At 44.1% G+C, this 24,729-nt stretch overlaps 2 protein-coding genes across 5 annotated transcripts in view; one reads left to right on the forward strand and one right to left on the reverse strand.

The window, feature by feature from the left end:
* Nucleotides 1-724: 724 nt before the first annotated feature.
* Nucleotides 725-14,489, forward strand: LOC115639759 (prostaglandin-E(2) 9-reductase-like). 3 transcript variants are annotated; one of them, XM_030542725.1, is made up of 10 exons: nucleotides 725-805; nucleotides 2,110-2,262; nucleotides 5,088-5,255; nucleotides 6,066-6,182; nucleotides 6,985-7,062; nucleotides 10,041-10,163; nucleotides 11,027-11,136; nucleotides 11,442-11,607; nucleotides 12,752-12,834; nucleotides 13,310-14,489. In XM_030542725.1, the coding sequence occupies exons 2-10, from the start codon at nucleotides 2,176-2,178 to the stop codon at nucleotides 13,350-13,352; spliced, it is 975 nt and encodes a 324-aa protein (XP_030398585.1). In that variant the 5' UTR covers nucleotides 725-805; nucleotides 2,110-2,175; the 3' UTR covers nucleotides 13,353-14,489. The 3 variants fall into 3 exon arrangements, with proteins under 3 accessions (XP_030398585.1, XP_030398575.1, XP_030398594.1); XM_030542715.1 differs by lacking the exon at nucleotides 725-805 and having other exon boundaries at nucleotides 1,880-2,262; XM_030542734.1 differs by lacking the exons at nucleotides 725-805; nucleotides 6,066-6,182 and having other exon boundaries at nucleotides 1,880-2,262.
* Nucleotides 14,490-17,031: 2,542 nt separating this feature from the next.
* Nucleotides 17,032-24,729, reverse strand: part of USP18 (ubiquitin specific peptidase 18) — a 28,359-nt gene continuing 20,661 nt past the window's right edge. Inside the window, exons 7-11 of one of the 2 annotated variants that reach the window (XM_030542665.1) lie at nucleotides 23,361-23,456; nucleotides 22,362-22,532; nucleotides 21,074-21,205; nucleotides 18,559-18,608; nucleotides 17,032-18,055 (exon numbers count right to left, since the gene is read on the reverse strand). In XM_030542665.1, coding sequence (XP_030398525.1) covers nucleotides 18,007-18,055; nucleotides 18,559-18,608; nucleotides 21,074-21,205; nucleotides 22,362-22,532; nucleotides 23,361-23,456 — 498 coding nt within the window. In that variant the 3' untranslated portion in view covers nucleotides 17,032-18,006. The remainder of the gene's footprint in view (nucleotides 18,056-18,558; nucleotides 18,609-21,073; nucleotides 21,206-22,361; nucleotides 22,533-23,360; nucleotides 23,457-24,729) is intronic. The other variant, XM_030542674.1, reaches the window with a different exon arrangement.

The following is a 24,729-nucleotide window of genomic DNA, read 5'->3' on the forward strand; positions in this document are numbered from 1 at the left end:
TGCTTTGTAGGGAATAATCCTGTGTTTGCTGGGAAATGGGCTGGATTATTATTGTTGAAGTACCAGTAATGTGCTCAGTCCTGTACCAGGCATCATGATGTGGATCACCTAGCAGGTCTTTTCCATCTCTAATGTCTGTGAGTCATAGCAGACAGCAGCTGAGCAAGTCAGAGATGGTCATGAGACAAAATTAAAGGGCTTCTTTTGCTTCATGCTCAGTTCCTTTTCTGAGATAGCAGAAACCCCCAGTGTGTAACTTTGTGCTTGTTGTTACTCTTAAACAAAGCACACTAAGGAAAATGCTGCAAATGGGAAGGCAAAGGCCATGACTCTCACACTTGGGAATGACCCGGGATGTTTTCTCCGATAATTCCTGCAATGATCCACTGACAGCACACAGTGTATGTTGTTCTCTGGAAGCAATGATTTAAACATGCAGACATTTCAGCAAACAACAAAAATTGCTGGCTCGAGGCAATTATCCTTCCGAGACACTAACAGTCATTCTCTTCTCACAGCCAATTGGCTTATGTTCCTACTCAGCACAGGCAGTGTGAAGGTTGATGATCATACAGACAACACTTGAAAGCTGGATGTACGAGGTTTTGGGGAAGAAAATGAACTTTTAACTCCACTGAAATTCTAAGAGCATCACTAATGGTCTAGGTATATTTAATCCTGCCTCGGAGCACAAGGACGGACTAAACGGCTTCTTGAGGTCCCTTCTTGCTCTACACTTCTGTAATTCTATAAAGAAAAAAACCATCCATTGAAATACGCTGCACGAGGAGAGCTTTTCAGAAAGGTAGTGTGGAACATATTGCTAGGAATATAGCTATTCTGTTTCTCTGTTTTCCTGTGACTCCGTTATGCACCTTAAGTAGCATTCTGTGCTACAGAAGCTCAGGGTAAAGGAGAAGGCTAAAGTGGCTTTAAACCCCTTTTCCATCCTTTTAATCCTAGGCGGTTCTGGGGTCTGGACAGGTCACTGGTGTATATTAGGCAGCCCGAGAGGCCTCACTAAGTTACAACAGCCTCCTTGGGCTGTTCAGTGAGCCACAGCACCAGAGACTAAAACCCTGCCCCTTACACACCTCTCCCTCTCCCAGCTTGCCTCTACAGCAGCGGTCCCCAACCTTTTTTGTCTGGCGGGTGCCAGACGACGAGCCAGCGAGGACCGTGGCTGGCGGATGAGCATCCACCAAAATGCTGCCGAGAAGCACCAGCGTCAATAGGCATCACCGCCAAAATGCCGCCGACAAGAAGCGTCATCCAGAGGCGTCGCCGCCGAAATGCTGCCAACAAGCAGCATCATCCAGAGGCATCACTGCTGAAATGCCACAGAAAATCAGCGACCTTTCAGCAGCGATGCCTCCAGATGACGCTGCTTCTCAGCAACATTTTGGCAGATACTCATCTGCCGGACAGTACGCGGGTGCACATAGATGCCCTGGTGGGCACCATGGTGCCCACAGGTACCACATTGGGGACCACTGCTCTACAGTATGACCTGTGAGGGGTGCTCAGAGCACAGCTTAGGGCTGTGCCAGGGCAATCCTCACCCAGAAAGAACCCATTAAAGACACAGGGCCACTTTACACCACTCTGGGTCTTTAATCCATCACAAAGGAGTTGGAGTAAGGTGAGGATCTCATTCTTCTCTTCCATGCATGGAATACTAGCCTGGGATTACTTCCTTTATCAGTGAAAACTCTAAGGAGAATAGCTAGGGGAATGTGTGTGTTAATGTCCCAGCTTGGGGTCATATTTTCTCAGTGATGTGATAAATAACTTCAGTGCCAAAGAGAGAATGAATTTCAAAGCGAGTTGTTTGTCCCCTTTCCAGCTTTAGGAAAGAGGAGACCTTAATTCCTCTTTTCAGCTCTTTTTCAGCAGTGATCGGATTAAATATCAGCTCCCTACCACCACCACCTTTGAGTGTGTGCATTATAAAAACTGACTAATCTTTGAGCCTTGTATTAAGCAATGCTGAACATCTCCCAGCTGGTTTGCTGTGTTGCATTTTTTACCCGTTTGGACACTGCAGTTATAGGCTTGATTACTCCCTCAGTTTCCACGCCTGAGTAAATAAAAATAACATTTCGTCAGGGGCAGACGTGTAGCAACATTTCAAACTTCAAGAAAGAACTGGCATAAACCGTTCAGTGGAGGACAATGGAGCTCTGCAAAGATACCTCTATGGAAATGAATGATGGGTACAGAATTCCTGTGATCGGATTTGGTACCTACGCCCCTGATACAGTGAGTAAACCTTTTACAGATTATTATACAATAAGAAGTTTGTGTTTGTTGTATGAAGTTTGGTGCTGTGCATGAAAATGAGCAACTGACAGCACTAAGATCTAGAGAGTGAGGGTAGGCTCTGTACAGTTTCCTCCACAGAGCTCTCCATCCCAGCATGCAGCACTTTCTGCAGTTCCAACTATGGGCCCCATGCAAGTCTGCAATGAACTTCAGCTCTGATGTGCAGTCTGGTTAGCTGTTCCATTCATGGGCCCATATGCCTCTCTGCAGTACATCTCAGTCCTGATCTGCTGCTTCCTTTGCTATTCTAGTTCTTCCCTCATTTAAATGGCAATTGTTCTATACTGGGGAGTTTTTATATATGGGTGAAGGATTTCTATACTTCAATATCTGGAAAAAGGAGGCCACGCAGTTTATCTTTGTTCATCCAGCTATTTGTTCACAGCTTGTTCTCTATTGTGTTATATCTTCTAAGTGCCTGTCTGACTCTAAAAATATGTTCACAACTGCAGCTCCTACTGCTGTTTTTGGGAGTCCATTCCACACCTGAATTCCACATGCTGTGCTTAAAGGCATGTCTACACATTTTTCAGAGCTTTAATTTATGCTCCATTGTTTTTTCACCTGGTTACTCTGAGTAATTTTGTGTCATCCTCTCTGGGCCATTTAAAATGTTATACACCTCAATCAAGACATGTGCTTTCAACACTACTTACAGTCTGCCAGCACCATCTGTTATTTTTCTTCTCTCTCCTCCTCTCTCTCTCTGACTGTGTAGCTGCATGTAAATACATGTTCTGTGCCAGATAAACAATAAATGTGCTGACACCATTCAAAACTGTATTTGCTTCATGGAGTGAGCAAACAAAGACTGACCTTGAAAAGAATAAGGGACTTAGGTAATGGGATACAAAGCCTTTTATCTCTTTGTCACTGGTTCAGAGTCCACACAAATTAATAGTGACTAAAAATCACTATGTTGTACTTACAGTATTTACAGCTCTCTCACCCATAGATCCCAAGCACTTTGCAATGGAAGGTAAGTATCACTACCCTAATTCTATACATTGGGAAACTGAAGAAGAGAACTTGCCCAAAGTCACCCGTCAAGACCCAAATCAGAGTCCATGCAGAATCCATTTAATGTTACACTCACTCATGTACAGGGTTACTATCTTTCAGTTTCCCAAAAGGAGGACACTGCCTTAGGAGTGAGGGAGCTGCAGGGGAGTACAGTTGGGGAGTGCTGGAGGGATATGTGTGTACTGTGATCGGGTATTTGGGGGGTGCTAGCGAGATATGTGTATTGGGAGCATAGGAGCTGGAACTATGGGTGCTGGGGGTGCTGCTGTGCCCCCTGGTTTGAAGGGGCTTCCACTATATGCCAGGTTACAGTTTGGTTCACTGGCTCTCAGCACCCCCACTATACAAATTGTTCCAGCATCTCTGACTGGGAGGAGATACTTGGGGTGTGTGGGAGGAGAGTTTTGGATTTTGGTGGAGGGGTCTGTGCACTGGGAGTGGTATGCTGGAGCAAGTATTTGGGGGGTACTAGAAGGGTGTGTGTACTGGAGAGGGTATTTGGGCAGTGCTAGAGGGGGCACCTGTGGTCTCATGCTCGAGGTGGGGGGCAGTGTTGCTCCCTGTCACAGTGGCAGTGTGGCTGGCATAGGTTCAGGACATGGTGCCAGCTGTTAGTCAACACCTCCCTGCCTCTCCTCCTCCCCAGGGCTGGGAGCAGGGAGCTGGGTGGGCAGGATCTGGCAGCTGCAGCTGCAGAGGAGGGACCAATCAGGGAGCGGAGTCAGCTCTTTCTGAGCTTGCAACACCTGCTCCACAAAAATCTCAGACACTTTATCTTATTTGAAAAGTCCGTCTAGTCAGAGGGCTGTGTGGGTTAAACCTTTAGCTCCTCACTCAATTGTTATTCAGTCCTTCAGGCAGAACTCTCACTAACTCAGATTGTTACGGACTCTATACACTGACTCCTGCAGATTATCAGCATTCCAGTGGATTAACTTGTAACACTCTCTGATGTATCAAAGGTTACTGAAATCAATGGAGGTTGCACGGGTGTAAATTAGGGCAGAACTTCCTCCCTCACTTTAAGATGATTAATGACTAAAAATATGATTCTAGTCTGAAAAGGGACTCTGTAAAAGTTATAGTGTGGTTCCATATTATTGTCTTTCAAGTGATTTCAGGATTAAATGTGTTCAATTTACTACTAAAAAAAATGTATTTTCTGACTGCTAGGGCTGCAAAATTGACATTCAACCTGAGAGGCAAACTGTGTTCTTTTCTTCTTGTGTATCATCATCAGTAAAAGTGTTATGAAAGTCAAGTTCTGCTCTCAGTGACACCTGTGCCATCCCATTATCTTTAATAGTTTGGCCTATAGCCCTATAGAAATTAATAGGGATGAAAGTAATAAGATTTTATAGCAATTAAATTGAGTTCTTTAAATGGAGTCTAAAAGCTTATTGAATGTAATAGAAATTGATCGCTATTCTGAAGAATTTTTAAACCAATGTGAGATTTTATTTGAAAATTACATCTGTTCTATAGAACCTCTAGATTGGTTTAAAAATTCTGTAGAACTATGGTCATTGTCTATTAAATTCTACAGGACTTTTCCATGATGGAAAATTTACTTTTTTCACTGAAGTAAGCAGAGGTGAGTGTGAATACACACAGAGAAAGTGTCTGAGTAAGAAGGTGACATTTTTGCACTCTCTTTTCATACTGGAACCACACTTTAAAATATCGTCCCTGAGCCAGACATATTGAGGCTTTTTCTTCTTTCTGTTTTTAATTCATAGGTTCCAAAAAGTAAGTGTGAGGAGGCTGTAAAGGTGGCTATTGAAGTTGGTTACCGCCATATAGATGGAGCCTACTTATATGAGAATGAGAAGGAGGTTGGGCGAGCCATACAAGAGAAGATTGCAGATGGAACAGTCAAAAGAGAAAACATATTTTACACAGGAAAGGTAAGTGGGTTTTGTTCTAAATCCCATCACTTGCTCTCTGCTTCTTTCTGTGCTGCTTTTCAGCAGCAAGAAAACAGTGACTTCAGTACAAGTTGTAGCAGGCTGACAGGATTTGCCTGAAACACTCCACCTGTTACCAGGTGCTAATCCTGTGGGGAAAGGATTATATGCATTAGTACCAGCTGGAGCGTCAGCAGGCCTGGTGCCTAGTTACAGTTACCAGATAAAAACTACATTGAACTGAAGTTAAGGGTGAGTACATGTTAGTAACTTAAGGCTAAAAGTATTACAGGGAGGCTGTAATTTTCCCAAACCAATCATTACAGACCAGGTGATAGAGATGTATGGTTATCCTTGAAAGAAATCCAAATATGTTAAACTATAGAAATACACAGGTTAGGCATCTAAATGATCTTAACTCCTCCAACTATAACTATGTATGCAATAGCCATATAATTACCTTTGGTTCATTATTTGTGGTCCCAAACTGGGATAAATTGATTTTTGAAAGACACATTAGTTGTTTCCATTTTCTACCCTCATGGTGCCCCTACAAGACAGAGTCCCTGCATGAATGTTCACTTTTTAATGCTGCAAGGTATGATGATGCAACATTAATTAAATGCCGGGCACCCTTAGACTTTGTATATTATTAAAATTAAAATTTGGATAAAATAATGCATAATATACTGTATATACACTGACATTTCATGCTTGAGATATAGCAGAATAAACTTATTTAGGGAATCAGCCTTGTGAACATACAATTCTGGTGGCAATTGTTCTCTTTTCTCTTTTCACTTTCTACAGCTTTGGAGCACCTTTAACGCTCCTGAGATGGTCTCCTCAGCCCTGGAAAAGTCACTGAAGAGCCTGCAGTTTGACTACATTGATCTCTATATTATTCATACACCCCTATCTTTAAAGGTAAAAAAAAGTTCTGTCTGAACAGAGGAGAATCTTGTCCCCACAGTTCCCCTTTTGCTTTAAGATAGACTGTAAGTTAACTGCTTGATTCAGGCCTGGTCCACACTATGCAGTTAAATCGATTTTAACAGCGTTAAATCGATTTAACGCTGCACTCGTCCACACTACTATGCACTTTAAATCGATTTAAAGGGCTCTTTAAATCGATTTCTGTACTCCTACAAAACGAGAGGAGTAACGCTAAAATCAATATTACTATATCGATTTAGGGTTAGTGTGGACGCAAATCGACGTTATTGGCCTCATTCTTTTTACAGTAGCTACCCACAATACACCGCTCCAGAAATCGATGCGACCACGGACGCACATCACCGAATTAATGTGCCTAGTGTGGACGCGCACAATCAACTTTATAATATCTGTTTTATAAAATCGGTTTTAGCTAATTCAAATTTATCCTGTAGTGTAGACGTACCCTCAGAGACATTGCTGTAAGGAACTAGGGGCTTTACAATACCAAACAATTTCCCTACGTATATTTCTTCCAGATCAGATGTAAAATGGGCTATCATTCATGTTAGGGATGCAGAGGTAATCAAGAAAACTGAGGGACTGAACATCCATCAGGTGTCAGCAAGAATCTTGCACTTAAAAATAAAAGTTAAATATGCTGTGAATACTGAGTTACTGACATGTCACAATAGCTTAATATATTTCCAGTATTTCTCCAGAAAGCAATTCATGTCAAGTGCCATACCGAAGGGGAGGTTTATCTGATTACATTGTTTCTTTTGTTTTTAAGTCTGGAGATGATTTATTCCCAGTGGATGGAAATGGAAAATTGATTTTTGATAACGTAGACCTGTGTGCCACTTGGGAGGTGGGTATCACGTACAAATATAACATGAAAACACCTTTGCAAAACTGTCATGAAAATTTACCAGACCAGGCACAAAATCTACATACTCATGATTGTACGAAAAAAAACAAAAATCAGATCTATATTTCAAGTCATAAGCCAAATTCTAAGAGGGGTTTAGGCAGAAATTTTTCTTGCAAGTGGGTTATTTCATAGCTGTCCAATTGTGGATTTCTTGTATCTTCCTCTAAAGCAGCTGGTAGAGGTCACTCTTGGAACAGGACAAAATGGCCCACTGGTTTGCTCCAGTATGGCAGTTCCTATGATCCTACTCACCTGCAGAAAAATGTTACTCACCTGGGAGAATGGGCACATGGAAAATTGTAAAGCAGGGGCAGGCAGTAGGCTGGCCAAGGGCCAAAACCAGGCCCCCAGACGCTTTTGAACAGACCCTGAAATCTTTTTATTTACTTATTATCGTTGTTATTGCAAAGTGAAAAATGTTTCTCTGGAGTCTGGACCTTGCCTATACCTTGACCAAGAAATTTGAACCTTGACAAAAAATAATTGACTACCCCTTTTGTAAGGCTATGTTAAGATACAAGGCAGTTCTTTCCGTATCGGCAGGTAGCAATCGATTTCTTGGGGATCGATATATCGCGTCTCATCTAGACGTGATATATCGATCCCCGAAAGCGCTCCCGTCGACTTTGGAACTCCACCAGCCTGAACAGTGGTAGCGGAGTCGACAGGGGAAGCTGTGGCTGTCGATCCCGCGCCGTGAGGACGACAGGTAAATCGATCTAAGATACTTCGACTTCAGCTATGCTATTCACGTAGCTGAAGTTGCGTATCTTAGATCGATTCCCACCCCCCCATTGTAGACCAGCCGTCTGGTGTGTTGTGAGAGTTCCTCCTGATGCTGTTTTTCTAAAAGAAACAAAGAGCTTCTCTAAACACAAATGTTACTGTGTATCTCCCTTCTGGGGGAAAGAAGCTATGCCAGTATTAAGCACCCTTACATAAGTATAACAGCATCCACACCTGGGGTTTACTGGTACAAATGTTTTGATTTAAAACAAAACAAAACAAACAAAAAACCAGCTAACTGACATAGTTATACCTGGCACAAAAAGTTACATGGTCTCAGGCTGCCATGGAAACCTCTTGGAGGAAAGGAGGGGAGAGGGGAGAAAGAAAATGGAGGAAGAATCAACCTAGATTTTATTAGCTTTTTTCTCTCCTATTTCTTTGTACCTGTTTTCTTGCTGTAAAGGGGGCATGTGCACCACCTATACATTAGGGAGTTCAATCCTTGGGCCCTTTCCCAGCTACTTTCCATTGTTCAGGCAAACCACAGTTCATCAAAACTCACGTTGTAATCACATAAGAGGCCTAGGACTAGAGCTAGGTAAATGACTGATCTTTCAGTTTGGAAAATTTAAAAAAAAAGAAAAATAAATGGTTCAAGTTGAACTGAATCTGAAGCTTTCCAGAACTTTCTGTGAATTGAAAAAGTCCATTTTGGTCTGTTCCAGAATGAGGATTCTCCCTTGGTCTCCCACATCCCTGATGAGTTCTCTAACCAGTGGGCTAAACTTTATTAAGGGGGTGGTTGCTTGAGTTAACACTTGACAGGTGTTTGGCCGACCTAACCAGTTTTTTTATGGATTTGCCAGTTTCCAGAAAAAATATTTAATCTGCCAGGTTTTTTTACATGGGTCTAAAGATTTGCATTATCATCACAATACACTGGAATATCTAGTGTTAAAAATTTCTACATCCAGCTAAAGATACTTCAGTGTTCCCACTTGCACAGTTTAAGCAATAAGAGATCAAAACTGTCGAAAATACAACAGCTATCTGCCCAGTGCCCACCACCACACAAGTGCAATGCATGTATGTGCGAGAGAGGGTTTCAGTCACGAAAGAGTGAGGAGACATGCAATGTTATCAATCTCATCTATATGTATTATCTCTCTAGATACTATGAATGGCTGTTTGGGGGAGTTGCAAAGCTGCTTTGGGGGCGGGGGGTGTTGTGCTGGGTTTTTTGCATTTCTAAGGTAGTAACCCTAATGGCCGCACCATCATAATCACCAATTCCTTCTCCTCATCTGCCTATTTTATGAATTGCCAAAAGTATTTATGTCCAACTCTTGAATAGTTTTGGGTGGACTGAAACCATATTTTTTGTCTAGTAAATTATTTGTCTGAAAAATGTCTCCCAGCAGTATCCAGGACTGATGATGCAAGGGGGTTCTAGGTCAGAACGGAAGTGCCCAGTTTTCCCAAGTCTCACAGTTTTATTGAGAGTCTTGTGATATTTGCTATTTTTCTTAAAGCACAACTCCTGGAATGCTGTTATTATTGCGAATATCAGCTTTCATTTAAACAAAACAAGTAACTTTCTAGACCCCACATGGGTTTGGAAAGAAGCTTCCTAACATGACTCAGGTAAACCATAAAGGTTCAAAAACTAGAAGGTAAAGAAAAAGAGCCCCTCCTTTTTTAAGTCTCATGGGTTTTTAACCAGTTTCATGATATTTTAGGGCCTGATTCAGGCTTTTTGAACACCTGGGGTTGGCAATACTGAGTGCACTAATAGATCTCTGTAGGGAAGTAACGCAGTGACAGCAAAAGACGAAAGCAATCTCTAGTATATGCTAGTAGACACCAGTCCTGCAAGCTGCATTGTGCAGACACCAGTGCTATAGGCATCAGTCAGGGCCGGCACCAGGGTTTTTGCCGCCCCAAGCAGCAGGGGAAAAAAAAAAACCACAATCGCAATCGGCAGCAGCTCCACCACGCTGCTTTCTTCTTCGGCAGCAATTCTGTGGCAGGTCCTTCCCTCAGAGAGGGACTGAGTGACCCGCCACTGAAGAGCCCGACGTGCCACCCCTTCCCCTTGGCCGCCCCAAGCACCTGCTTGCTGAGCTGGTGCCTGGATCCGGCCCTGGCACCAGTGACAATGGACCTGACTATATTTTCTTTCCCAGGCCATGGAGGCATGTAAAGATGCAGGCTTGGTGAAGTCCATTGGAGTGTCCAACTTCAACCGCAGACAGCTGGAGATGATCCTGAACAAACCTGGACTCAAGTACAAACCTGTCTGCAACCAGGTAACACTCTGAGCTTTGACTAAAATGAAGGCCCAGAAAGGTTCATTGTGATTCCATAAAGATAACTTAAAAACAAGAGTCATGCAGCAGAGCCTGGGAGAGAGAGAAGGGCTAGAAGGCAACCCAAGTGAGGCAAAGCCAGGTCACTCTGCACTTTGCTGTGTTTCTCCTTTCTCCTGGAAACACTGATTCAGCTAGTAATGAAATTCCATAGAAATCAGACTGTATTTTAAGGGAAAGTATAAGAAAATCTACTCCTGTCTTGGTGGCTTTCTCCTCTGGAAAATACTTATGCTCTTGTGAGGCTTCCAATATTAAGTGTGCAATTATATTTCAACTGTTTAACTGCAGGCACATTTCTTTTCGCCTACAGCAGTACCCTTTTAAATACCGAGCTGATTTGCAGGTGCAGTCAGGTATTTAGATTTCTCAGTACGTGCAGTTACAGGCACCAATAAATGTGCCTACCTTTAACTACAGACACAGCACTGGAGGACATTTTTTACATGTAGTATAGAGATAATGATGATATTAGATGATCAGAAGTATTTGAGTTTTTACCCTTCTGGCCCAGATATATTTTATAGATTGGCCTTTAGGTAAGGAGTCCAGTATGTCCTTGTAACATTAATATTTAAACTTTGCAAGGTCACCTAAAGGATTGTATTTTATTTCAAAGGAAGTTATTTAATAGTTTAATATAATTTATCTTCTTAAAGTAGAAATGCACCTATATGCTGTGGTGAAAGGCATATTATAAACACCTAGATAAATGAAGCCGATGATAATAGATAATTGGGAGGGGAGTTGTGTGACTGTCACTGTTTGTACAATCGGAAATCTCCATTTTTCTAATGCTTCAGGTTGAATGTCATCCTTACCTCAACCAAAGGAAATTGCTGGAATTCTGCAAATCCAAAAATATTGTCCTGGTGGCTTTTAGTGCCTTGGGATCTCACAGAGATGAGAGATGGTAAGAAAAGAAGCTGACTGTAGAGTCTCATACTGAAAGATTGCATTTGATTCTCCACTGCCTTGATCTTGTGTGGTCATTTACATGGGTGGAAAGTGGGCATAGCATGCTACCAAATTGGCATGGCTGTGTTTTGTGCCCATTTGGTACAGATATAAATGACCACACAAGGAGACAGGCAGTGGAGAATCAGCCCAATATGTTTGCTAAATATCTGATGATAAACAAGTATTGCCTCCAACAGGCTCAGCTCTCACTGATCCTGAGATCAGATACGCTCACTCTGTGTCTGTATTTCCTTGCAGGGTGGATCAAAGCTCTCCACTTCTGCTGGAGGATCCAATACTGAATGCTCTGGCCAAAAAATACAACCAAAGCCCAGCTCTAGTAGCCCTGCGCTACCAGCTGCAGCGTGGTGTGGTGGTCCTTGCCAAGAGCTTCACCAGAAAGCATATTGAAGACAACTTTAAGGTAAAGCAGTGGAAAGGAGAAATACCATTAGAAACACTCAGAAGTTTGCAAATAGTGGATGTAAAATACCACTGATAGCTTCTGCCCTACATGGATATGGCACCTCAAGTTGAGGACTGACGGCACTAGGGTGAATAGACAGCAAATGTGAAAAATTGGGACAGGAGGTGGGGGGTAATAAGAGCCTATATAAGAAAAAGACCCCAAAAACGAGACTGTCCCTATAAGGACATATGGTCGCCCTAGACAGCACCTCCATGCACCTTCCACCTGCATATAGCCAAGCTCCTTAGGACAGGGACTGTCATTTGCCCTGTGTTTCTACAGTCCCTCATACAATTCGAGCTCAGGGTGGTTAAGGCTACTAGGTCCTACTGCAATATAAAGGTTGCATAGTTATAAAGCGACATTTCAGAGAGATTTGTTGGAGAAAGACCAAAGTGTTATGCTGTAAATGTTTCTCATTACTAAGTGAAGCTATAAGCAACTCAAATTAATTCATGCAAAGAGGTTTTGTTCAGAATTTCTCTGCTAATCTAGAGCCAAATTCTGAGGTCTTTACTCAGTTTCTGCTCAGTTGCTCAGTTGTACTTAATCCTGACTTGGGCAAAACTCACATAGTCCTCAGTAAGTAATGATTGGGTGAGGACTTCAGTATCTGGCCTTTGATACACATGCAGCAGCAATGTGCTGGGCCCATAACCCAGAGGTTAGTGGATTAAAATCATCCTCTACTAGATTGCATTTGGGAGAGGGAGGTTGGTGCAGTAATGGGGGCACTAGACTAGGCTGTGGAAATCCCAGGTTCTATTCCTTACTCTGCCATGGACTTCCTGTGTGACCTTCGGCAAGTCAGTTACTCTCTCTCTGCCTGAGTGTTGTTTTCCATTACAAATGTGGATGATGAAAGAGATGCTTCCCTACCTCCTAGAGGTATTGTGAGTATAAACACAATAAAGATTGGGAAGTGCTTTGAAATCTACTGATGAAAAATGCCATATAAGAAATAGGTATTATTATTTCAGTGACTGGCACTCTAAATGACTAGCATGTTAGAACGAATGAAATCGCTTCCTGCTTTATGAAGGGCCAATTTGGTCCATCCCATAGGCAAATCTGATGATTAGCATTTTTTCTCTGACAGGTGTTTGACTTCCAGTTGACAGAGGAGGACATGAAAGCCATTGATAGCCTGAACCAAAACCTTCGCTATGACTCGTGTCAAGAGTGAGTTGCAGTACTTGGGTTTTAAGAATTTTTGAGTGTGTAGAAATCAACTGTGGGCAATACAGCCTGACAAAAGACAGATTGTGCTAGTCTTGCAGCACAGTCAGGTTTGATACCTTCCTGTAGAATCTGCAATGCAGCAGGCAGTGGAAATTTGGAATCTAAGGCTCACCGTCAGTTCTTTGCTCTCTAGACAGCACAGACTAGAAAGTTCTTGGAGTGGCTCTCAGTAATTGCTTTGGATGCTGAAAAGATCTTGCTGGCAAGCAGCTTTTCCTGGCAATCAGACCTGTCTCAATCATCCAATTAATTCCGGTTATATCCTCTTATACGGACAGTAAATAATCCTTGATGATTATCATGTGTTGCATAATTTGCATAATACAAATATGGAAGCCACATCTTACCTGCTTGCAGTTTGCATGGGAATATTCCATGGAAATTGAACAGCTGTTATCTGCCTTTTGTTTTTTAGATTTTTGGACCATCCTGAGTATCCATTTGCTGATGACTATTAAAGAGGATTCATTTGCAATTCCTATGTTGTTAACAAATAGTAATAATACTCTATACCTAGGGCCAAATCTAGAGGAAAAATACCATTTATAACACCGTTTCCATCAACTTGTCTACTGTGTAATTTAACCTAGACAGTAAGCAGCTAAATCTCATCCTTTCAATGACTTGTCTTCTTTCTTTTGATAATGCTGAGAGGGGAAAGGCGTGTTTTGTATATATTCAATCCCTGCCCCTGATCTTTCATAAATATTTTGTCTTCATTCTGAGCTGCTAGAACTTAATCCCTGGGAATGCACTGTGCCTCTTGAAAATCTCAACCAAACTAGTGTGTAAAAATATAGTGACTAACCAAACATTAGGTGGTGGTATAGCCTTGTTCATTCCATTAGGTAGACAAGTTGGGTGAGGTACTATCTTTTATTGGATCAGTTTCTGTAAGCCAATGAGGCAAGTTTTTGAGTTACACACAGCCTGCACGACCTGAAGGAGAGCTCTGTGTAAGCTTGTCTCTTTCACCAACAGAAGTTGGTCCTATAAAAGATATTACCTCACACCCCCCAACCTTGTCTCTCAAACATCAGGTACTCATTTATAGCTCAGTCCTGGCGCACTCCCATGGGAGTGGAGGATGCTCAGGTTTGGTGTCAGCTAGCATCTCAGTACTACCACAGAGCTCATCAGGCACAACTTTTCACTTAACACAGTCCTGCCCTCACAACAAATATGTTACCGTATCTATCAAACTAAATGAAGAATGGAAGCTCTGAGCTCCATTTGGAGACTTGTTTAGCATATTTCATTTGACTCCATCATAATAATAAAAATTCTCAACACACCCGTTCCTTTCGCTTTTCCTCCATTTCTTTTATATGCTGACAAGAATGGGATTGGTCACACTGGGTTTATAGCAATCTGCAATTCTCAGGGAAGCAGGTGGTTGGCTCTGCTGCCCTCTGGCGGCTGCCAGGAAAGTCTGACAGGAAAGTGGACTTGAAAGATAAGTAGTACAGTGAGGCACAGGCACCTGTTCTCTATATACCAGACCTCTGACCTGTTAAGATGAAATTTTGGGTATGGCTACACTTGCACTTCAAAGCGCTGCCGCAGCAGTGCTTTGAAGTTTTGAGTGTGGTCGCAGTGCCAGCACTGGGAGAGAGCTCTCCCAGCGCTGCACGTACTCCACATCCTCTACGGGTGTAGTTTGCAGCGCTGGGAGCCGCAATCCTAGCACTGCAGCACTGATTACACTGAGGCTTTACAGCGCTGTATCTTGCAGCGCTCAGGGGGGTGTTTTTTTCACACCCCTGCGCGCGAAAGTTGCAGTGCTGTAAAGCGCCAGTGTAGCCATGACTAGTTTTGCTGTGGAGAGATGAAAACCCTGAGGTCTTACATGTTTTGTGTCTTTAATGAGAGGAGTTTCTTTGATTTTGCTCCTAATTCTGTAGAACTATGTTTTGTGAGACTGATGTGTTCATGTGCTAATGCAGCATTCAGGATGGGATTTTAATCACAGGTCAAAAGTTTTATAGTCAGAGATGCCACAACAATTCCAGGCTTCTTAGCCTATGCATCATAATACAGCTTTTCAATATATAACAACACACAACATATTTGCAGTCCAGTAATACAAAATACTACATCTGTGCATCCACAGTGATGGACAGTGGCACTGCCTTTGCATGCATTATGTACCCCATAGTACATCAAAGTGCTCAGCATGAGAATGTAAAGAAAAACTTACTGCTGTGAGTAAAATACTGAATTTCTAAACTTCTGTCCAGTTTCAATTGCACCATTAACATAGCTCTGTGGGTGTCATGATGCAATTGCCCTCCACACAAAAATATACTGGGCCTCATTCTCCACTTACACCAGTGTAAGGAAGGAGTAACTCCATTGAAGCCAAAGGAGTTGTGCTGGTGTGAAAATCATGTAAGTGAAAGGAACTGGGCCCAGTATCTTAACATTCTAATTCCACAGTGAATTGACCACAGCTCTGTGTTTTCCATATACATATGAAACTAGTGGTGGTAAATTGAGGGGCAGGGGGAGTTAACGGCAGAGTTTTGTTAAATGATCTAGATATATCCCCAGATATCAGGCCATGGGAGAAAATGAGGGCAGCTCAATTGCTCTGCGAGTGGAGAAGAGACTGCTTGATTCAGGTGGAAATGTGTCTCAGGAAGAGTGACCAGAAGGGAAGAAATGATTGTCAATGAGAGATGGGGTGGGGTGAAAGGAAGCTGGGGAGAAGGGCAAACATTTGGTTAAACCAGGTCCAAGTTAGACTTGATTCACCTCTGCTTCATAGTCCATCAGAGAATACACTTTAACAGAATCCAAGCAGTAAGCTGTCAACCAGGTTTTAGAGAAATAAGAGATGACTGTGTGAAAATATGGATAAAGCTTATTTTCAAGGGACACTGCCACACATTTTATTCACAATAATATAAAAATTATGTTTGTGTCAGTTTATAATCTTTTGCATGATAATTGACTGAACAGATGCTTAATCTATATGATCAAATGCTTCTCAGTAATGTGTTACTGGATACTGTTTTAGGGATATTAAGCACCAAAATAGGTTGCCCTGTATTTATAATTTTAGTTTATACTGAGCCAACCAATGCAACTTCTGCAATAAATTAAAGCTATTAATATAAGTTTCAAATAAAATGCAGAACAAAATAAAATAGATTTGTCCAAACAATGGTGTAATTACCTGCTAATTAACTATAATCAGTCTCTCAGTTACACTCTAGCTCTTTCATTTCCCCTTTCCCTCTCCCCCTCCCAAAAGCCCATTTAAAATCTACATAAAAAAATCTATCACTTATAGGCATTATCTTGGGAATTTCTTCAAGATAACCATAAAGACAGAACACATACAGCTTCTGTTGTTATTCAGTTGGTACCAAACTCATTTTTATCAGATATGAAGTGGACGCCAGTGCAGATATTCCAGGATGATCTAGTCTAGGTACAGTAAGCATTCTCTTCAGCACCGCCCAATGTCACTGTCTCTTTCCCCCAGGACTAGATGCACATGGGCACTGTAAAATGTGGTCTTAATCCAAAATTATAACTTTCCCTACTGAGAAAACGTGAAACCTAGTGTAGCCGATGATGAGACTTTATAAATATGTGTACTTCTGATTTTTATTTGTCACTGATATTCAATCCTCTTCCTTCCTAATTCCCAAGTCCTCCCTCCAGCTGCGTGATGCTGAAGTTGGAGCCAATGTGCAAGCTGAACCAATGGCACAAGGAGGTCATAAATATGTGGCATAGTATAAAGATTTTTTCTGCTGATTAAGATGCTTTTCTTCATAGACCCACTCCCTCTTGCACAGCCTAGAAGGCACTAGGAAGCGTGGTTGAGAGGCAGTCTGCAGAGTACAGTCATTGGCAGCAGCAGGCATGAGTGAGAATGACAATTTCTGTGCAGCAGCCACCAGAAAATGACAATGGCAATCTGGGGGGGGGGGGAGGAGCAGAGGCACTGCTTGGGAGGGGGCAGCACACAGGTCCCCCAGATTTCTCAGACCCCCTTTTCACTGGGACACCCAGCAGTGAGAGGCAGCGGCTTCCCCTGGATGTGTGTCTGTGCAGTGCAGAAAGGGAGGATGCATCAGGGCATCTGGCAGAGCTCTCCCCTTCCCACCCACCCACACCCACCCCACTACATGGGGCTGCTGCTCCTTCCCTGCTGCTGGAGCCCCAGCACTTCCTGCTGCCTGCTTTGTAGACCACCCCCGGGGGCAAGTCAGGGGGGCATCTTCAAGATCAGTAGGGTGACCAGATGTCCTGGTTTTATAGGGTCAGTCCCAATATTTGGGGCTTTGTGTTATAAAGGCACCTATTACCTCCCACCCCTAGTCCCGATTTTTCATACTTGCTGTCTGGTCACCCTAGAGATCAGGAAGCCCCACCCTGGGGTCCCATTCAGCCCGAGAACCCCAGGGGTGAGTGAGAGGAGCAGGCTGGGGGGGGAGAGTGGGAACAGACCCTGTTGCTGCTGCTTCAGTGCATCCGCAACAGCGGCTTGCTGCTGCTGGGGGTGCATTGAAATAGCAGCAACCTCCAATGTGCATATCAAGGGGAAGGCAATTTGGGCATGTCATTTACCTCCCTCCCCCCACAAAAAGTGACTGATAATTCTCCAACTTCTTGTTAACTGAGGTGATCCAGCCCCAACCACCATTCCACCCTGGTGCCACCCACCCTGGTGGCGCATTGAGGACTGAGCATCCCAACTGTGTTTCTCCTTTTGTTGGTCTTGATTTGAACACTTACTAAGTTGACTGAGGATTATTCAGGCAGGGAGGATGTTTGCAAGCTCTGTGGGCACCATGGGACAGAGAGCAGGAGAGGGAAGTGGTTCCTCTTCTCTGTTGTCTGATATATATCAAGTTCCAGGAGGCAGAGGCTGAGACAACACAGGGGGTGGTCACATTCCCCCACAGAACCTTTCCATTTCCCCATACACACACTATACACAGTGACGTGTCGCTGCTGAACTGAGTTCACGTCTCCTATTCTGCTGTACTGATGGATTTGTTGATAGTCTTCTTGGAGCACGGCTGTCAGATTCCATAAATAGGGTGGGGCCCACATAGAGCCCCCAGGTCCCTGAAGCAGGCCTGGATGAGGCTACTGGGGATTCTTTCTCATGTAAACCAGGAGATAGGCAGTTTCACCCCTAGCAGAAGAAAAGAGCAAAACAAATGTGTGTATGAGGCGGGTTGTAGTTAGACATGCTCTCCAGGGTTAGCTTTCTTTCAGTTGTCCTACCACAAGGTCAAGTGACCTCATCCTTCCCTTGCACCCCAGATAGCACTGTAATGGTGACTGAGTAAAGGTGCTATATTGGCAGGATGGATTTGCTTAACCTTTTGCTCTCTTATGATTTATCAGTGCAGAGGGAGGAGCAAGAAAGACTCTGATTGACAGGGTCCTCAAGTGTTTAGCGCCTCACTCTCTTTATGGGCTGGGCCGTAATGCGGGGTGAACAATGGAAGATGGCTTTTGCTCACACAGCTATAGCTGTCCAGTATTACTACAGCCAAGTAATAGTGTATTAACATGGCCATAATGTGAGACGTTGTGTCCTCAGACAAAGACAATTCAGATTGTTTTCCATACCACCAACCCCATTCCTTACTCCAGAGCAGCATCAGATAAAATAAAGATACACCCCCTTACCAGTGGGTATGTGAATTTCCATAGGTACATTTGACATCATCCCACAATACCTGCAGTGAATCAAAAATACATAGAGTGCTGGTAAGAACTCTTGAATGCTGGTTAGACACATCATAGACTCTCCAATTTAAGGTCAGACAGGACAATTGTGATCATTAGTCTGACCTCCTGTACATTGCAGGTCACAGAACCTCATCTCCCCACTCCTATAATAGACCCATAACCACTGGTTCAGTTACTGAAGTCCTCAAATCATGTTTGAAGATTTCAAGTTACAGAGAATCCATCATTTACTCTAATTCAAACCATCCAGTGGCCTGTGCCCCATGCTGCAGAGGAAGGAGAAAAAACCCAGGGGCTCTGCCAATCTGACTTGAGGGGAGGGAGGGGATTCCTGCCCAACCCCTAATATGGAAATCAGTTAGACCAGGGGTCTCAAACTCAAATGACCATGAGGGCCACATGAGGACTAGTATATTGGCCCGAGAGCCGCATTTACTGACACCTCCCCCTCGCTGCCCTCAGCCCTGCCCCCACTCCACACCTTCCATGAGGCCCCGCCCCTGCTCCACCTCTTTGTAGAACTGATAAATGAAATTGTTTTTAATTGTTAATGTAACTTCTGTTCACCATTCACTACACTTGCCTACATTGTAACTTCTGTTCACTGTTTGCCATATTGTAATTCAAACCCCATTTTAAAACACTCACTCCATTTTGTAAAAGCTTCCTCCAACCTTCATTTTTGCAAACCCTGCTGTAATCTTATTAGTTTAGTTTAGATGTGTGAGTGAGGTATGTATGAATGACAGAATCAACCTCCAGCCCCAGCCTGTCCTGATGAGATAAAGTTCAAATACCAACGGCTAAAGACCTAGACAACAGCCCTAAACAAAGTAAGAAGCATCCACCCTAAAAAGAAAAGGACAACAGAATAACCGAAGGAAGATGAAAGCCAGGTTCAAGGCTGAAAGTCACGCCTGCAATTGATGGGTGATCAATCTAAACCCAGAGGCAGCGTGACACAGCAAGACCTATAGACTTTGAATCCAAACTAAAAGCCTATAAAAAAGAAGGGTGAGATGAGAGACTCTGGGTAACATTCTGCTGCCAACATGGAAGAACATCGGTGCCTGCCCAACAGAGATCCAGCTCAGCCTTGTGCCCGGCTTTCCTGGCCAGTTAGCCGCCACAAGCTACGAACCCAAGCTGCAAAATCAAGCCATGAACTTGAGCTATCTTCAGGACTGGTAACTATGCAGCAGCTGCAGAACACCTGATGAATGTGTGTGTGTGTGTGTGTATAGGTATTAGGTATAGTGTGTGTGTGTGTGTGTGTGTGTGTGTGTGTGTGTGTGTGTGTGTGTGTGTGTGTGTGTGTGTGTGTATAAGAATTAAGATATTAGTTATTAGTCATAAATCAAATTATCATAATAAATGTGCCATCTTTGTCTTGTCCCCTTTAATAAGATCCTGCTGGTTTTTACTGGTCTAATGTAATTAGTATAACATCTCCCCACCCCTTCCCTACCCTCATTCCAAGCCCTTCCCTGAAATCCCCACCGCAACTCCACCCCCTCCCTGCCCCCAGGGAGTGAAGGAGGGATGTGGGGTGTGGTAGAGGCTCAGGGCAGGGAGCTGGGGTGCAGGAGGGGTGAGGCAGGGGGTCAGGGTGCAGGGTGTGGCAGGGGGTTGGGGTGCAGGAGGGGTGCAGGATGCCACAGGGGATTCAGGGCAGGGGGTCAGGGTGCCAGATGGGTGCAGCAGAGGGTTCAGCTGCAGGAGGAGTTAGGGGGTGGGCCCCGGCCCAACACACACCAGGGGCAGGGCAGGCTTCCTGCCTGCCCTGCCCCCACCCTGCTCCAGGAAGCTGCTGGAACCTGAGGAAGGAGGGCGCAGGGGTGTGTGTGGCTGTTGCTTCAGGCATCACCCCCAGCAGCTCCCATTGGCTGGGAACAGGGAACCACGACCAATGGGAACTGCTGGGGGCGGTGCCTGAAGCAACAACCACACACACCCCTGCGCCCCTTCTTCTCCAGGTCCTAGCCGCTTCCCGGAGCGGCGTGGGGACAGGGCAGGCAGGCAGGGAGCCTGCCCTGACTGGTGCACGTTGGGCCAGAGCCGCTCTAGGTAAACGCTGGGGGAGGGCAGTGGGGGGGGCACGAGGAGCTTGCAGACCACAGAAAATAACCCTGCGGGACACGTGTTTGAGACCCCTGAGTTAGACCCTGAGGATGTGGGCAAGACTCAAAAGCCAGACCCCTGGGAAAGAATTCTCTGCAGTAGCTCAGAGGAAAGCATGACACTTCTTGTGGCTGGTCCCTCTTCTTCACTGGCACCAAATCATCCACCAACATTTGTAGCATAAGGGAATGGGATGGAAAAATGATCTCAGCACCAGTCCAGTCACACACATCAATTTGAGTTAGAGGTGCTTTTTTTTTGTAGGCATAGCTAGAGATCAAAAGAATGCACAGCAGAGAAAACAGAAGAGTTGTGGGTCTGGTTTCCTCACCTGACAGACACTGGAATCATTGAAGCAGTACCATTTGCCTTCTGTGAGACTCCGAATGTAGGCGCAATAGTGACCAAAGCTGGCTAATCCGGAGTGAGCAACAACACCAAACAGATCATACTGCCAGTCTGCCTAAAATGAGCCACAAAGAGATACTGTCAATGCAGCTGAGACCGAATTCTGGCTGATGAGCAGAGACAAACACCCATAACAGAAGTCCATTTCCTTCAGGAGAAGGTGAAACATTCTCCCTGGTCAAGTAAGGCGATAAGACAATGATGGCCCTGTCTGGATGATAAAGATCATTTTCTTCAGATTTGTGTAACGGGTATTCTTCCTAACTATTCAGTTCTCCCAAACAGGCACCTGGATACCAAGGCTCTAAATGCTTCATAAATACCACCAACTTGATTAGATTTTCCTGTTGTTCTTACAGCCAAATCCTGGTTCCTCCACACAATCTGAAGAAACTGGTTGTGAGCAGGGAAGTATCCTGGAGACTAGGTGGTGGGAAGCAAGGAAATTTTCCTTTCCAAACCAAACTATGGAACAGCAATAAAACCAGTCAGCAGCTAGAACTGCAACCTCAAGGCCTTGCTGTTCCCTCATGACTTGAGGGGTGCAGGAAGTTTGACCAGCAGCTCCACATAGACACATATATCCACCAGCTCTGTCCCTGTCCTGTTGAGATGAAACCCTCCTACAGTGGCATAGATGGATCCCTGCTAAACACAGTTCCATGGCACTCACCAGTGTACAGGTTGCTGTGAGTGGATGCCCCAAACCCTGGCCTCCCACACAGTGAAACATCAGCTGCTCATTGAGGCTTCAGTACTGATAAAGTTGGGGAGCGGGATCCAGGCCAAGGCAGGATTTGTCTCTCAGACACCATTGTGATTAAATAAGACATAAGGGGAGTGTGCCTTGATTTTTTCTGTAGCAAGCTGGAAATAAGGCAGTACTGAGACAGCCGTGCAACCTGGTCTCAGAAAAAGGAAGGTATAAGTTTCTGAGTCAGGTCGGTGTGGTAGATGGCCCTGGTAGCAACTGTCTTGGTTTGCTGGTTTAGCAAAGTCTAAGCACAAAAGTTGCATAGTGCAAAGGGTTAAAATCACAGGTGTAGAACACCATCAGGTATAGCTAAAGGCCAGGGCATAACTCTATTAGAAAGATGGAGAACATTGAGGGTAATGTCTGTTTGACCTGCAAGTCTCTTCCTGTGAGAACTGAGTGAATAAAAGAGAAGGAAATCTGCTTCCCCGAAGTGCAACGGATGAGAATGTCTCACCTTCTCTTTGGCATCTGGGTGACATTGCTCTTGTGTCAGGATCTGGTTGAAATCAAGGCTTTGTGGAAAAGGCAGACAGTAGCTAATCTTCTGAGTCCAGGAAGATTTCCTGTAGTAGAAGCGCTTTAGGTGAAGGGTAAGGGTGTGTGGCAGACATGCTAGCCTCATGCCCTGCAAAGCAATAAACACTTGAACTGAAAACTAAAGAATCAAGAACGGATGAAGATGCTGAGATCAGTGTGACTGCAATTAGGGTGGAGAATGGAACAGTGGATTAATTCCCCCAACCTGTCACTTTAGAAGACCATAGTTCAGCTTCAGGCATATATATAAGGCACTTGTTCACATTTTATTCCTAGAACTGGAACAGCATGAAGAGCTGTAGGTCAGAAATACAGGCACAGTTGTTTGGGGGCACGCGCGCACACACACACATTGGATTATGCATACACATAATGGAGCCATGATCACCAAGTTTCTCATCTTTGGTGTGATTCAGAGGCTCAGCCTTAAGATGTCATTTTGTGCATTACTTCACTTTCTGTCTACTATCCTTACCCTGAAGCATGTACTATTCATGTATCTGCTCCCTCTGCCTATTACACAAGGACACAGGAGGGGATGGAGGAGAGTACCTGTTAGAGGGATCACAGCAGGCACAGGCAGGCATGGGAGTTGCCCAGTGCAGTATGGTGGGATGGTGACAAGAATAGTGTGGCTTTCCTACAAAATGCAGGATGGGTGAGAGATATGCTAATAGGGAATGTCCCTATTGGGCAATGGCCTGCAAAGGAGACTTTGGGTGGTACTATCCTAACTTGGATGGGTTATACTCATCCTGACAGATATTTGAGGGGTCTTTCTCTTTTATTTTGGCAACATTAATATAGCTTGTCTTTCCAATTAAGCCTCACTGCACTGCTATACGCCTGCAGTGACAGCACTCCCACCCCAATGGCAATTCCATGTCTAGGCAGAATTAGGGAAACACTCACTTACTTGCAGACATGGTGTTTTCCTTTCACAGTGTTCACAGAGACACATGTTGTTGTCAGTCAGCAGTTCAGGCTGGAAAAAGCAACACAGGGAATCCTCCTAGAAACACAGAGAAGGATTCTATCAGCCAAATAGAACTCTTCTGAGAAGTTACATGTCTATTTCTGCTTCATTTCAAAGGCTGCAGTTTCAAGGCAAACCTTCAGAAGGTATTGTATTTCATGTGTCTAGCAAAGGAAAATCAATTGGTTTTGTTGTTGTTTTATTGTGAATAAAAGAGACCCAAAAGGCATGTTGGCTGGTTTTAAAGGCTTTTTTTCCCCTTTGCTTCTTTTTCGCATTAAAAGTTTAATTTTTGCCTCTCCTGCTTCCCTCTATTTGTCATATTGTTGTACTGTAATTTTAGACTCCCTCTTAGGTTACAAGCTAACACAATTTTAAAGAGTTAAACTGTGTGTACGGTGTTAGGTGGTGTTTCAAGTCATGTTAGCCACATCAAGTTACCTTACTTCATTTAAAAAAAAAAAAAGTCTCCTAGTCTACACAGGCCAAGACAGAGCTCCAGTTATGCTTTCTGTTTAGTTCAAATCCCAACAACCTGGTTTCATTTTCTTTTCCAGCAGAGGAACGAAGGGCGTAACTTAAGCAAAACATTGTTCTTACATACGCCAGCACATTGTTTAAGGAGTGTTCTGTTAGAAAGGCTGTGGGTCAAGCACAATGGAATGTGCAACCCTACACTAAGGGTATGGCTACACTTGATATTTCAAAGCGCTGCCGCGGCAGTGCTTTGAAGTGTGAGTGTGGTGGGAGCGCCAGAGCTGGGAGAGAGCTCTCCCAGCGCTGCACGTAAGCCACATCCCTTACGGGTGTAGCTTGCAGCACCGGGAGCCGCGCTCCCAGCGCTGCGGCACTGATTACACTGAGGCTTTACAGCGCTGTATCTTGCAGCGCTCAGGGGGGTGTTTTTTCACACCCGAGTGCGAAAGTTGCAGCGCTGTAAAGCACCAGTGTAGCCATGGCCTAAGAGCATGAAACTGCATTTGTGGACATTTTGGCTTACATTTTAAAAAATGATTAGTGGTTTTGGATGCCTTCATTTTTGTGGGCCCAGCTGGAGAAGCCTCAAAGGGGGCTGATTTTGGGAAAGTGCTGAGCACTCATCCTCTGAAAATCAGGTGCCTTTCAGGACTCTCAAGTTGGGTTCCCAGAAACTGAGGGGCACAAAATCACTGCTCACTTTTGAAAACCTTGGCCTTCTAAATCTTCCCCTTTACCCTAGGGCTTCATCACGATCCCATCTGAAGTCAGTGGCAAAATGCTCATAATCCCCACTTTATCTACCATCCAGTGTTGGAGTCTTTAAAGAAAT

The sequence above is a fragment of the Gopherus evgoodei genome, chromosome 1 (assembly GCF_007399415.2).
Source record: "Gopherus evgoodei ecotype Sinaloan lineage chromosome 1, rGopEvg1_v1.p, whole genome shotgun sequence".
Taxonomy (NCBI): Eukaryota; Metazoa; Chordata; order Testudines; family Testudinidae; genus Gopherus; species Gopherus evgoodei.

Excerpts from the sequence above, each read along its gene's own strand:
- LOC115639759 (XM_030542725.1), top strand. The coding sequence starts at position 2,176 with ATGGAGCTCTGCAAAGATACCTCTATGGAAATGAATGATGGGTACAGA. Across the intron at positions 7,063-10,040 it reads ACCTGTGTGCCACTTGGGAG|GCCATGGAGGCATGTAAAGA; the intron begins GTGGGTATCACG and ends TTTCTTTCCCAG. Across the intron at positions 11,137-11,441 it reads TCTCACAGAGATGAGAGATG|GGTGGATCAAAGCTCTCCAC; the intron begins GTAAGAAAAGAA and ends ATTTCCTTGCAG.